Source organism: Rhinopithecus bieti, unplaced genomic scaffold, assembly GCF_001698545.2.
Source record: "Rhinopithecus bieti isolate Rb0 unplaced genomic scaffold, ASM169854v2 scaffold_64503, whole genome shotgun sequence".
Taxonomy (NCBI): domain Eukaryota; kingdom Metazoa; phylum Chordata; class Mammalia; order Primates; family Cercopithecidae; genus Rhinopithecus; species Rhinopithecus bieti.
This window is the reverse complement of record NW_016825208.1, coordinates 611,853-623,287: the sequence shown is the minus strand read 5'-3', so window position 1 is coordinate 623,287 and position 11,435 is coordinate 611,853. Positions and strand designations below refer to the sequence as shown.

The window sequence follows — 11,435 nt, the reverse complement described above, 5'->3', positions numbered from 1 at the left end:
GAGGCGGGCGAAAGGTGGGGGTGGGGGTTGGACTTAGGCGCCCCCCTCACTCTCTCCCATCCACTCTGGGATCCAGTTTTCCTTTACACACTGGCTTTCCAATCCTAGAGTTTCCCTCTTCGATCATATCATTTCAAAACATCAGACTTTGCCCTGTACGTTGGCAGGGGCTTGGGAGGCAGAAGTGAATAACATAAGACCAAGGTTCCTGCTCTTTCGAGTGTGGGAGGCAGAGGGGTAAAAAGAAATTAAAATACATGGCGATTAGTCTTGTGATCAGAACCCAGTCTTTGGGCACCTTGGAGGCAATAGAGTAAACTTCGTAGAGGAGCCCAGCAGACTGGCCAGTGGGGAAAGAACTGGCTGGGGAGCCAGTCTCAACCAAAACCATGGTTTTCATACCCACAACCCCTTGCTGTCCTATGCGAAACCCAGGACCCTGGGCACCTGTTCCCTCCCACTCCGCTCATTCCTCTCCTATCCATAGCAAAGGGGGTCTAGGGCCTGGGAAGAGTTGGGAGATGAATAGAAAGGCCCAGAGGAACCAAGAGACTCCCACAACACACAGGGGAAAGATTAGCCGCTGACACCTTGAAAGGTTGGGGGAGATGACAAGGGCAGAAAGGAAAGTCCACACAAACCTGGGGTGGGGGTCCACAGTGTGCTCAAAGGGACAGGCACAGAGACAAAATACCAGACAGGGCACAGAAAAATCACACTGTGCCAAAAGCAGGCGAGTCCCAGCTGTTCTCACTGCCTTTCTACCCTTCCCCTTTGCCCTCTTAAGAAGCTCAGGGGGAAGGGGCAGGGTGGGATTAAGTCTAGGAGCCAAAGGGATTAGGCAGACAGCAGGAGGATTCCATGTGAACTACTTGGAAAGGTCCAAATGATCTACTCAGGCCTTCCCTGGCATCTGTTTGGGAAGACTTGGGGCCAGTCAAACATCCCTGAGTCCTCTAACAGACTGAGGTATGAAAAGGGAGAAGCCAGAAGGGTGACTGGGCAGGTGGTTGCTAAGAGCTGCATCAGATATGACATCAGTCAGGCACGGTGGCTCACGCCTGTAATCCCAGCACTTTGGGAGGCTGAGGCAGGATTATTTCTCGAGCCCAGGAGTTGGAGACAAGCCTGGGCAATAGAGTGACACTGTCTCTAAAAAAGAAAAAAAAATCAGATATGACACCTGGGTCCCCATGGGAAGGTGGAACTCAGGAACTGTATATGTTACTCCTTGTTGGCTCCGAACCCTGCATTGTCTCCCCATCTCACTTGGAGCAAAAAGTCTACTCGAGGCTGGGTGCGGTGGTTCATGCCTATAATCCCAGCATTTTGGGAGGCCAAGGCGGGCGGATCACAAGGTCAAGAGATTGAGACCATCCTGGTCAACATGGTGAAACCCGTCTCTACTAAAAATACAAAAAAATTAGCTGGGCATGATGGCGTACACCTGTAGTCCCAGCTACTCGGGAGGACAAGGCAGGAGAATCACTTGAACCCGGGAGGCGGAGGTTGCAGTGAGCCGAGATCACGCCACTGCACTACAGCTTGGGCAACAGAGTGAGACTCCACCTCAAAAAAAAAAGTCTACTCGATTGCTCCCAAGGTGCCCAGAGCCTGACCAAAGCCTACAGGGTGCTCCCAATGTGCCACCCTCCCCTTGCCTCTCTGGCTTCTTCCTCCACTCCAGCCACACTGGCCTTGGTCCCTCCACACACTCCCACCTCAGGACCAGAACAGTACTAGCTATTCCTTCTGCCTAGAACACTCCCCCGAAATATCCCCATGGCTCTGACCCTCCTGATCACCCCATTTTGAAGTCTCCATATTCACTCCCCCTACTTCCTGACCCTCTAAGTTCCACTGTTCTATTTTTTTTTCCATAATCACTTACCACCTTCTAACTTCCTAGATAATTTACTAATTTGTTATACTCGTGTCTGGTGTTGAAAGGAGCTTGGGGCCAGGTGATCACACCTGTAATCCCCGCACTTTGGGAGGCCAAGACAGGTGGATTATTTGAGGTCAGGAGTTTGAGACCAGCCTGGCCAACATGGTGAAACCCCACCTCTACTAAAAATACTAAAATTAGCTGGGCTTGGTGGTGTGCGCCTGTAGTTCCAGATATTCAGGAGGCTGAAGATGGAGAATCACTTGAAGCCGGAAGGTGGAGGTTGCAGTGGGCCGAAATCTCACCATTGAACTTCAGGCTGAGAGACAGCAAGACTGTCTCAGAAAAAAAAAAAGAAAAAAGAAAAAAGGAGCTTGGAAGTTGCTACAATGCAAGAGGTTAGAGTTTGTTCAAACCTCAGATGAGGTGCCATCAGGGGACCAATGCTGGAGAAACAATCTGGGGGTGGTCCAGCCTGTACATATTTGACCCCCTAGTTCATGTCTGTGGAACTGCTGGTAGAATCTAGTTACAGCAGCCAGACTGCTTATATCCCAAGTTCTCAGAAGTGACCACTTAGTTTCTGTTACTGACAGATTTACCCACATTTCTGGGAACCCATTTTTGTTTTCTTCTCATATCCTCTTTTGGAATAATAACCTCTGTAGTTTATTATCTCCTCTGAAAAAGGACTTATTTTATTTGCTCTCGGTCTATGTTTATATCTCCCCCCTACCCTGCCTCTCTCCTCACCCCCCGACCGGCTTCTGACTGGGCTTCTCAGGAATGCACAGCCTGCATGGGAGTGGGGAGGAGAGAGAGAGGGTGACTCACTTGCTCCTCTCCCATCAGCTATATAAGGTCACAATGGGGCCGGTCTCTCAGCCCAAGAGGCCTCTGGGTTAGGGCACCAGCCACAGCCATCCCCTGGGCTCCAGTGGCAGGGCTGGGATTTCTCTCCTGATGGCAGGGATAAGTTTGATGGACTTAGCGTGCAAATGAGTTATTTAGGGAAGGTGAAGCGGGGGTTGGTGGCAGGGTCCTCCTGTCTCCTATTCCTGAGCCAGTGTGTTGCAGCAGAGCTGGGACAAGGCACCCAGTCCCTGAAGAGCAGGGTGCTGAGAGTGGGGAGAGGGTGGAGGGTGAGGCATCTGGGTCAGAAGAACTCTGTGCTGCCTCTTCCCAACCCCCACCCAAGCAGCGGCTGCTTCCTTATTCTCTCACCACATCCTGAGCACAGCTCTGGCAGGCCCAGGGCCCAGGGTTCCCCACTCAGCCCCACCAGCCTTCCGGCCCCCACCCCAGGCTTCCTGTTTGGGCGATCTGCTTCTGGCTCCCCTGCTCTCTGGCCTAGGTATGGTCACCAGCATGGGTCCTGCCCTGCACTTGCTTCCTGGCTCCCCTGGGATGCTCCCTGGGCTTTGGGCCCCAAAGCTTCATGCTTCCCTCTGCTCATTCTTCCCCAGAGGCACAAGCCTCTCAGTAGGAAGTGACTTTTCTGAATACCTCACCCGGGTAGCATTTCCGGACTTCTGTTTTTTTCATCTGCCCAGCCCTGAGGGGAACAGGATGGTAGCAGTCAGAGGGCTGAGGGTAGGTTCCCAAGCACCATGGCTCAGGGGTGTGAACTTACGCTTCATGTGAAGATGAATTGGGCAATCAAATGAACCCCCCTCTACCCCAGGCTTAACCCGTATCTTTAGTCCCTGTGGTTCCCCACTGATACTGAGGACACAAAAAAATCAAATCTGAGGATATTCACACATGGGATGAGAATGAGACTGGGCTTCCCAGGCTCTGGGGAGGTGTGTGTGCCTGGAGGGACTTCCTAAGTCTGAGATGTCTGAGTGTGGGACCTCTCTCTCCCCAGAGATTTTCAAGCTGGAAACAGGTGGGTGTGCACAGGGAAGAAACGAGGCCAGGGCCAGGGGGAGTCAGCCTAGCTGCCCCCACTTTCCTGCAGGTCTTTGTTGCAAGTCTAACCTCTGACCCTCTGCTGGCCTGAGCCCCGACCCCTGTCCAGAACTCCCACTGTGCTCCCTGGCCAGTGCCTGCTCTCAAAACTGTCTCCAAATTCACTTCTCTCTTTCGCTACCCTAAGGGGAGGGAGAGTCCAGGATGGCAGGAAGAGAGGGGAAAACCGATCCCTAAGCCAGTTCTTAGGAGGGAGGGGAAACCCAGGGAGGAAGGACAGGGGAGTGAGGGGCGGGGGTATTTTGGAAGAGGAGAAGGCTTTTCTTGTCCCAAGAGAGAAGGGAGCACTGTCTGAAGCAGTGGCCCAGCTGGGGGTGTGCAACCCCGAGGTCACCCACTTCAAATGGCCTCTCTGTGTCTCTCCCATGGGGCAGACTCGGGGTTCAAAAGCCTTCTCTCTGCTCTTTGGCCGGCCCAGTTCCATCTCCCCTCTCCCCTCCATCCTAAGATGTCCCTATTCAGCTCTGCCCTCTTTCCCATGGGGCAGCTGGACCTTCCTCCATTCACTTCTCCCTACAGTTTCTCCCTAGAACACAAACGCACCCCCTCCGCCACCCCAGGCTCCCTAGCCCTTCTCCGCAGAAAAACTGCAAGTGCTTTCACCCTCGTGACCCTGCCCTCACTGATTCAAGCTTGTCAGTTTGGGCTCTCCCACTGGATGGGCTGGGGCGGGTCACACTCAGGAAAGGAAGGAAAGAAAAGGAGGTTGGAAATTTAGAGCCCAAGGGAAGGGAGAATGAGCAGCCGGGCACACCCTGAAAGAGACACACCCAGAGACGGCCTTTGCTGGGGGAGGATCTTTTGGGCTCAAAATGGAAAAGGAGGGCTCTGAGAAGGAAGGGTGTATGTGCAGAGCGAGGAAGGGTGGTGGCAGGAATTAACAAGAAAGAAGAGAGGAAGACAAGAAAACAGGGGTATAAAAAAGAGATAAAGACCAGAGTCCAAAGAGAATTGACAAGTGGGCTTCTAAGAAGTCTGGCTTGGCTGCTTCCCTACCTGTTTGTGGTGTCTTTCGGGGGACCCCTTGGCAAGGCAGCTGCGGCTGAGACGGAGGTAGCCCCCCAGAACCAAGATCTCCTCGGCAGTTGGGTACCGCTTCTTCCCAGCTCCCGGGACTGCAGCATCAGCTGTGGCTGGAGAGGTTGGGGTGGCTGGGGTCGCAGGGGGCACAGACCGCCGGGGGTTGACGGTGAAGGTGTGTCCACTGCGGCGGGGGGCCCCCACCCCTGGCCCTGCCTTCACCCCATAGAACAGGCGGCTCATGAGGGGATCCCCAGGAGGTTGGGGGGCAGTTGGGGCTGGGGTGGGGAGATAGAGGGGCTGGTGGTGGGGGCTGGAGTTCCACTGCTTCCTCTTCCTGCTGTCTCAGGCCTCCAGTCCCAGCGTCCTCTGGTGGGAGGGGGGAGGGCACAGAGCAGCAGTTCTGCAGGGCTCTCAGAGGCCTGCCCTGAGCTCCCGCCTCCTCCTTCTCAGCCTCCCCTTCTCCAGCCTCCACACCAGGAGATTCCAGACGCTTCTCTGCTGACTCTGAAGGTTCTGGTTTCTGAGTTTGAGCCTCTATGTCCCTGGGTGTCCATTCTCGAGCCTTCCCGGAGTTCAGGGTCCATTTCCACCCTTCTGCTGGCTTCATGCCCCTCTCGCCATCTTCCACAGGCCTCTGCTCTACTGCCTCCATTCCTGTGGAACTGCTGCCTTGGGCCTCCCTTGTCAGGGTCTCGGACAGCTCTGTAGTCTCTTCCGGGGCCACCCCTGGAACTGGCCACTCTTCTTTCCTCCCACATTTTTCCGAGTAGCCTTGTCTTTCTTCTTCTGACCTCAGCCTCCACTCTGTTGCCTCCAGTTGTACCAAACTCTGTTCCTGAGACTCTCTGGAGTCAGGTCTCCATTTATGGGCCTCTGTCAGGCCCAACTTCTGGTAGGCAGATTCCCCTGGGCTCAGTCTACTTTCCACCTCTTTTCTCCTGGGGCTTTGCTCTCCAGACTCTGCTAGTCTCAGACTCCGCTCTGGAGTTTCTCCAGGACTCAGCCTCCATTTCCATGGCTCTGACAGTCGGGAGCTCCTGTCTCCCACCTCTCCTGGGCTTTGCCTCCAGTCCCGAGCCTCCAGAGGCCTCAGGCTGGACTCTTGGGCTCCCCCTATCCCCAGTCTCCTCTCTCTGGTCTCCCTGGGACTTAGTCTCTCTTCTCTTGACTCTCTTCCCTTGGGGCTCTGATCCCGCATCTCCCCAGGGCTGGGTCTCCGCTCCCGGGCCTCCAGAGGCACAGGCTTTCTCTCTGCTAGCAGCTCTTCACTCCTTTGTTGCTGCTGCTGCTGCCGCTCCTGCCGGATAAATCGGTTCTGGTGCACTGGCCCAATAGCCTCCAGAAGGACCGCAGACTCATCTGGGTCTGGAGGTCCAGCCTCTGCAGTCCCTGGCACAGGGCTAGGCTCCCCAGGGGACAGCCCAAGCTTGGCCCGGCGGCGCTCCAGGAGCCCTCGCTTCCAGGCTGGCATCTGGGACAGGCGCTCCCGTTCTGCTTTCTCCCGGCCTCGAACGGACGCCTCCTCCTGCCGGCGCCTGGCTAGCAGCTGTAGCTTCCAGTCTGGGATGGTGGCCATGGTCGCCTTGAGGTGAGGGTAGGGAGCACTGGGGGCAGAGAACAGGAAGGAGAGGCTCCAGAGAGGCCCAGGGGGAGACTGAGGGTGGGAGGAGAGGAAGTGGAGGGAGAGAGGTGGGACACAAAGCAGGGCAGAGGGGCTAAGTATGAGGACAGAGGGAAAGAGGGAAGGCAGAGAACTGGGGAAATGGAAAAAGTGAAGAGAAGTTGTGAGCCCAAGTTGGGGGTGGTGGGGGTGATGTGAGCGGAAGAGTCCTGATTGGAGGCAATGAGGGCAGGAGCCAGATGTGGCAGTCGGGGTTAATGCGTATTAAAGACAGTCTCTAGGATGTGAGACAGAGAGAGAAGGGTGAAAAGGAAAGTTGGTGTGAGGGAGAAGAGAGAAATGGGGCTGGGGTGAGGGGAATCTGGGTGCAGGCCAGACTGCCTCAGCGATATCCCAGGGAGACTAGTGTGGGAAGGAAGGACCAGGAATCCCTGGAAGGACCAGGAGGCAACGGGACCTGGGGGGGTGTTGGGGAGGCAAGGAGGAGCGGAGAGCGAAGAGGTCTAGGGGAGAAGGGAAACCAGGGAAGAGGGGAAAGGAGCGCGGCGGCAGCAACCCGGCGCGTCTCAGCGCGGGCCCCAAAGGTCCCGGCTCCCCTTCCAGCACCGCTCGGGCCACGCCTCTCCCCAGCCCCCACCCCTCTGCCCCGCACTCCGCCCCGAGGCGGGTCGGGGAAGTACTCACCCCGGGACTTTCGGAACCCGGGCGTCAGGGCTGCCAGCGCGTTCCCAGAACCCTGGCGTCCACCCCACCCTGTCCCGTCACCACCGCCTGCCTCCCCCACCGGCTGCGCCACGCGACCCCAGAGTGCCGGGGGCCGGCTCCATGTCTCTTCTCCCCGGCGCCTACAAGTCCTGTGCCCCGTCCCCGCTCTCATGGAGCCGTGACAGAGCCGGCAGTCTCCACCCCGCTCTGGCCGCACAGACTGACAATCTCGGCACAAAGAGGAGACAGCCAAGATCCGGGCCAGGGATGGGAGCAAGGACCGGAGCGAGGAGACACCCACTCCCCAAGTCTGAGACCCTCAGTCAACTCACACGCCGCGGGACCCCCGCGGGAGGGGGTGCCGAGGAGCCGGGCGTCCGGAGAGAGGAAGAGGAGGAGAGAAGGACCGAGAGAGATCCGGAGACTAGAGGGAGGGGAGAAGGGAAGGAGAGGAGGAGGGAAAGAGGCAGCAAAGGAGGTGGGACGGAGACAGAGACCAGGGGGCCGGGCGGGGGCGGCGACCGCTTTGTCTAAGGACAATGAGGAGAGGGATGGGGGCGCAGGGCGGAGCCGAGGAGAGGGCGGGGCCTAGCTCCCTCCTACCCCGCGTGGGACTCGCTCCGGGACTGCCCTGTTCTCGTCCCAACCCCTGGTCCTCCGCTGTGTCCCTAGGGGCCCTCACCAGCTTCCCGCCCGGACACCCCAGGTGTCCAGATCCCTTCCCCCAGCTCGCCGACCAGGGCGGTGGCCCGTGACTCAGGCCCCTCGTGGGACTTTGGGAGGAAGCGGCAGCTGCTCGGGGCCGGGCCCGCCCTTCCCATCTCCTGCAGCTCCTCGCTACGCTTTTGCCTTCTCATCTGGGTCTGGAGGTCCAGCCTCTGCAGGCCTTTGTTTTCGCGGGGTCGAGGGCAGCCGCCAGGCTGTGGGGGGCCTTGTGGAGTGGGCGGCAGGAGAGGAGCTCAGAAACCAGAGGTTTTGGAAGCTCGCTTCCCTACCAGAGCTGCTGCCCGACTCTTTCTAGCTTCAACCTGTCTCCCTTGGGTCTGCAGGTCGGCTGCCGGGAAAAAGGGGATTTGAAGGAATGGGAATGGGGACCCGGCCGCTCTGGCAAAGTGGGGGCGGGTCTGCGGGGATGGCCGAAGCCCAGCGGTTGCCAGAGGGCGTGGTGGCTGCCCAGACTCCAGTTCGGCGCTCCCAGGCTCCCTCTGGCTTTCCTTTCCAAACTCAGCCCTGCAGCTTGGGAGACACTGACAGACTGCATGCCATCTGTAGAAAAATCAGGCTGACTTTTATTTTCCTGCAGAGCATCTTCCTCGGGAGAGCAGGGAGTCCCAAGTCATCGAGTTAAGAGCAGGAGAATACCCTTGACTAGGTTGGGGTGTAAGCACAGAGGCAGGGCCTAAGGAGGTGCAGAGACTAGGGCCGGGAGTGGTGAGGCAAGGTGTGGGGCCTGGAGGGACAGCTATGACGGTTGAACTTGCAGACCCTGGTCCAGCTTCTTGGAGTGGAAGCCAGAGGTGGAGAAGGGGACCCCTGAGGCACAGAGGCAAGTAACAGTGCCAAGGGAGTGGTCAGGGCAGATCCTTTCCTTCTCAGGAGGCTGTTGAGGGCGAAAGTGTCATGCCCTAAACAGTGAGGGGACAGATGAGTTCCATACCCCGCTCTTCCTTGCTAGTGAGAAGTGGACCTTGGAGTTCAGTGGCTGAAACTCAGAATTTAGGGTGTGGAGCTGGACCCAGAGAATAAAGTCTCAAGTAGTGGAAGGGGCAACTCCTTCAGTCCATGAATTTGGGCCTCTGGCGTGAAGCAGCCATGGCCTGGACATTAAGGATTTAGAATTCAGGGGGAGAGGAAGAACAGAGCTTGTACCCAGAGTGAGCTCCTCACTCTGCCTCCCCATCCTGGGGCCGAGAGAGCAGGTGGAGTTTTCTTTGTAGTTGGGCCCGGAGGTAGCGGAGGTCTTGCTGATCAAGCCCATGAGCCAGGCCCAGGTAGAGGGTAAGGAGGAGAGCAAGGAGGAGACGGTCCATGCCCAGGGTAGGCACCACCCACAGCACTGTCAGCAGCTCCACACACACTGGGTGGCGCAGGTGAGAGAAGAGTCTGAGAGCCCGGGGAGACTTCAGGGCCAGAGGCTCGCCCAGCCCCAGCACATGGTAGTATACCTAAGAGAGGGAGAAGAGTTTAGAAATTGAGTCAAGCCCTTTTCTCAGCTTAGGCGCTTCTTTCCTCCTCTTCCAGGCACCACCCTTCTAGAACTCAGATCCAGGAACCCCTCTTCTGAGACTTGGATCCCTGATCCTGACTTATGATCCATGTACCTTCCCCAGGCCCAGGAGGCCCATGGTTGCTGTCCTTCTGAGGGAAGGGTCATGAGGGAGAAGCAAGGAGACAGTAGAAGAGCATGGGAGGAAGGAAACCCTTGAAAGGGAAAGAGTAGTTCTAAAACGGGTCAGAGATCGTAGGTAGGGATCTCAGAGCCTCACCTGTTTGAGGCCCATGAGCTCAGCATAGTCAAAGACGAGAAGGATGCTGAAGATGAGAAGCCAGGAGATGACATGGAGCACAAAGCACAGGAGGGGCACCCAGGTGGCCCATGGCTCAGCCTGAGCCTCCCACAACACGGGGCCTTGGGGTACGGGCTCCCAGTACCGCATCACCAGCTGTGGAAGGATAAGGGGTCGTATCCCAGTGGCCTACCCTGCCCGACCTTGGGAGACCTGGACCCAGAGCTGCCCCCACCACAGGCTAGTCTGCAACTCTCCCCCACCTCTCTCCTAAGCATCACTACTAAATATTCACCATGTGGAGGGTGCATGCTGGGTGAGGTCCCAAAGATGTAAGGATGGCCTGTCTCCACCCTGAGAATTTACAGAACAGATGGGGTGACCTAATAGCTACACAAAGTAGTAGCCTATGCCAACCACCCAATGAGAAGACAGACAAGGCCTCTTCAGACCTAGGGAAGTGGTTTTGAAGAAAGGGTAGGACTGAAGAGAAGGAAGGGATCTCAAGCAGGACATGAACAAAGTTGCAAAGGTGAGAATGCACGTATTGTGCTTGGGCAAGGACAGGTACACCCTTCTTGATAAAAACTAGGGTATGTGCTGTGGAGGAATGGAAGCTGAGATTAGTTCCTCAGTTCTCCTCCTGAACCCATATTTTGCCCCTCCAATCTGGGGCACCCCTCCCACACTTGGTCTCCCTTAGGGACTTCATACCTGCAAGGCCAGGGCCTCATACCTGCAAGGCCAGGGCAGTGCAGGCCACATACAGTGACCTCTGAAGGACCCCAAAGTACCGGGATGTCCATGCCTTCACTCTTTCAGCTGCCATGAGGCTGTGCTGCCCAACAAATAGAAGCAGGAGTCCCAGATCCCATGCCAGGGGGACAAGGATGCTGCGGTCCTGCAGGGCAGCCAGCCATCCCTGGCGGGCATCTACAGGAAGTTGAGGGAGAAAGAGACAAAAGATGGAAAAGGTGGCAAATGTTTCCCCCATCCTCATGTCCTTTTGGAGCCCCAGGCCATGTCCCTACTGCTTTCAAGAGCCTTAATGCTTCCTCTCTAGGCTGTGCCCATCTCACTTTTCCATTCCTAGTTTCTGCCCTCTTCCCTAGGCCTCCTGCAAACCTAGGGGAGAGGATTTATAGAACAATGCATGTTAGGCAGTTGCAAAAAGCATGGCTGGAGAGGCCACCGCTGGATTGCCCCTCTTATTTCGGTTCTCCAAATGCTCCTTCTTTTTAACACTCTCAACAGTCCTCTCTACAAAACATTGTACTTAGAATACTCTGGTTATCGCCCTTTTCGGCTCCCTCAGTCCTCACTCTCCCGCCTCTCCAAAACTGTAATCCTTGAGTTCCTAATTTAGAGCTCAGGTCTCCCTCCCCTGTAGCTTCTCGGCCGCTTTCAAGATTCGAGTTCCCTCTCTTGGACTTCCCCTGTCATTTGTTTCCAAGCCCCGCCCTCGATCCTTCTCCTACGGCTCCACCTTCCTACTCCCAGTTCATCCTCGATCCCTCCCGCTCACCCGGACCACCAGACTCCGGGATCCCTCCAAGAAGTGGCCGAAGGGAGGTAAAGCGCACGAACTCCACTCCGGTGCCAAAGGCCAGGATGAAAGAGGCGAGGGCAGCAGGGACCAGGAGCAGTGCAGGGGCCATGGCGAGAAATGGAGGGGTGGGGAAAGGGGCGGGGTCGGGATTCCCGCTGCCTTAGGCCC

The 11,435-nt window shown here is 56.8% G+C and overlaps 2 protein-coding genes across 4 annotated transcripts in view; both read right to left on the bottom strand.

Moving 5' to 3' along the window:
• The window catches only part of PPP1R18 (protein phosphatase 1 regulatory subunit 18), an 11,590-nt gene extending 3,270 nt beyond the window's left edge, over nt 1-8,320 (bottom strand). Inside the window, 3 exon segments of the mRNA XM_017862814.1 lie at nt 4,859-5,171; nt 5,173-6,489; nt 7,544-8,320. Coding sequence (XP_017718303.1) covers nt 4,859-5,171; nt 5,173-6,461 — 1,602 coding nt within the window. The 5' untranslated portion in view covers nt 6,462-6,489; nt 7,544-8,320.
• A 158-nt stretch (nt 8,321-8,478) lies between these two features.
• NRM (nurim) lies at nt 8,479-11,399 on the bottom strand. Of its 3 annotated transcripts, XM_017862815.1 has the most exons (4): nt 11,244-11,399; nt 10,455-10,651; nt 9,698-9,874; nt 8,479-9,376 (listed from the first exon to the last, which is right to left on the bottom strand). In XM_017862815.1, the coding sequence occupies exons 1-4, from the start codon at nt 11,374-11,376 to the stop codon at nt 9,095-9,097; spliced, it is 789 nt and encodes a 262-aa protein (XP_017718304.1). In that variant the 5' UTR covers nt 11,377-11,399; the 3' UTR covers nt 8,479-9,094. The 3 variants fall into 3 exon arrangements, with proteins under 3 accessions (XP_017718304.1, XP_017718306.1, XP_017718305.1); XM_017862817.1 differs by lacking the exon at nt 9,698-9,874 and having other exon boundaries at nt 10,433-10,651; XM_017862816.1 differs by lacking the exon at nt 9,698-9,874.
• Nucleotides 11,400-11,435: the final 36 nt, after the last annotated feature.

Bases quoted from the DNA above. Each gene is read 5' to 3' on its own strand.
- NRM (XM_017862815.1), bottom strand. From the start codon at position 11,376: ATGGCCCCTGCACTGCTCCTGGTCCCTGCTGCCCTCGCCTCTTTCATC. The intron at 9,875-10,454 runs GTATGAGGCCCT...ATCCTTCCACAG, and splicing joins GCACTGCCCTGGCCTTGCAG to CTGGTGATGCGGTACTGGGA. The intron at 9,377-9,697 runs GTGAGGCTCTGA...TCCCTCTCTTAG, and splicing joins AGCTCATGGGCCTCAAACAG to GTATACTACCATGTGCTGGG.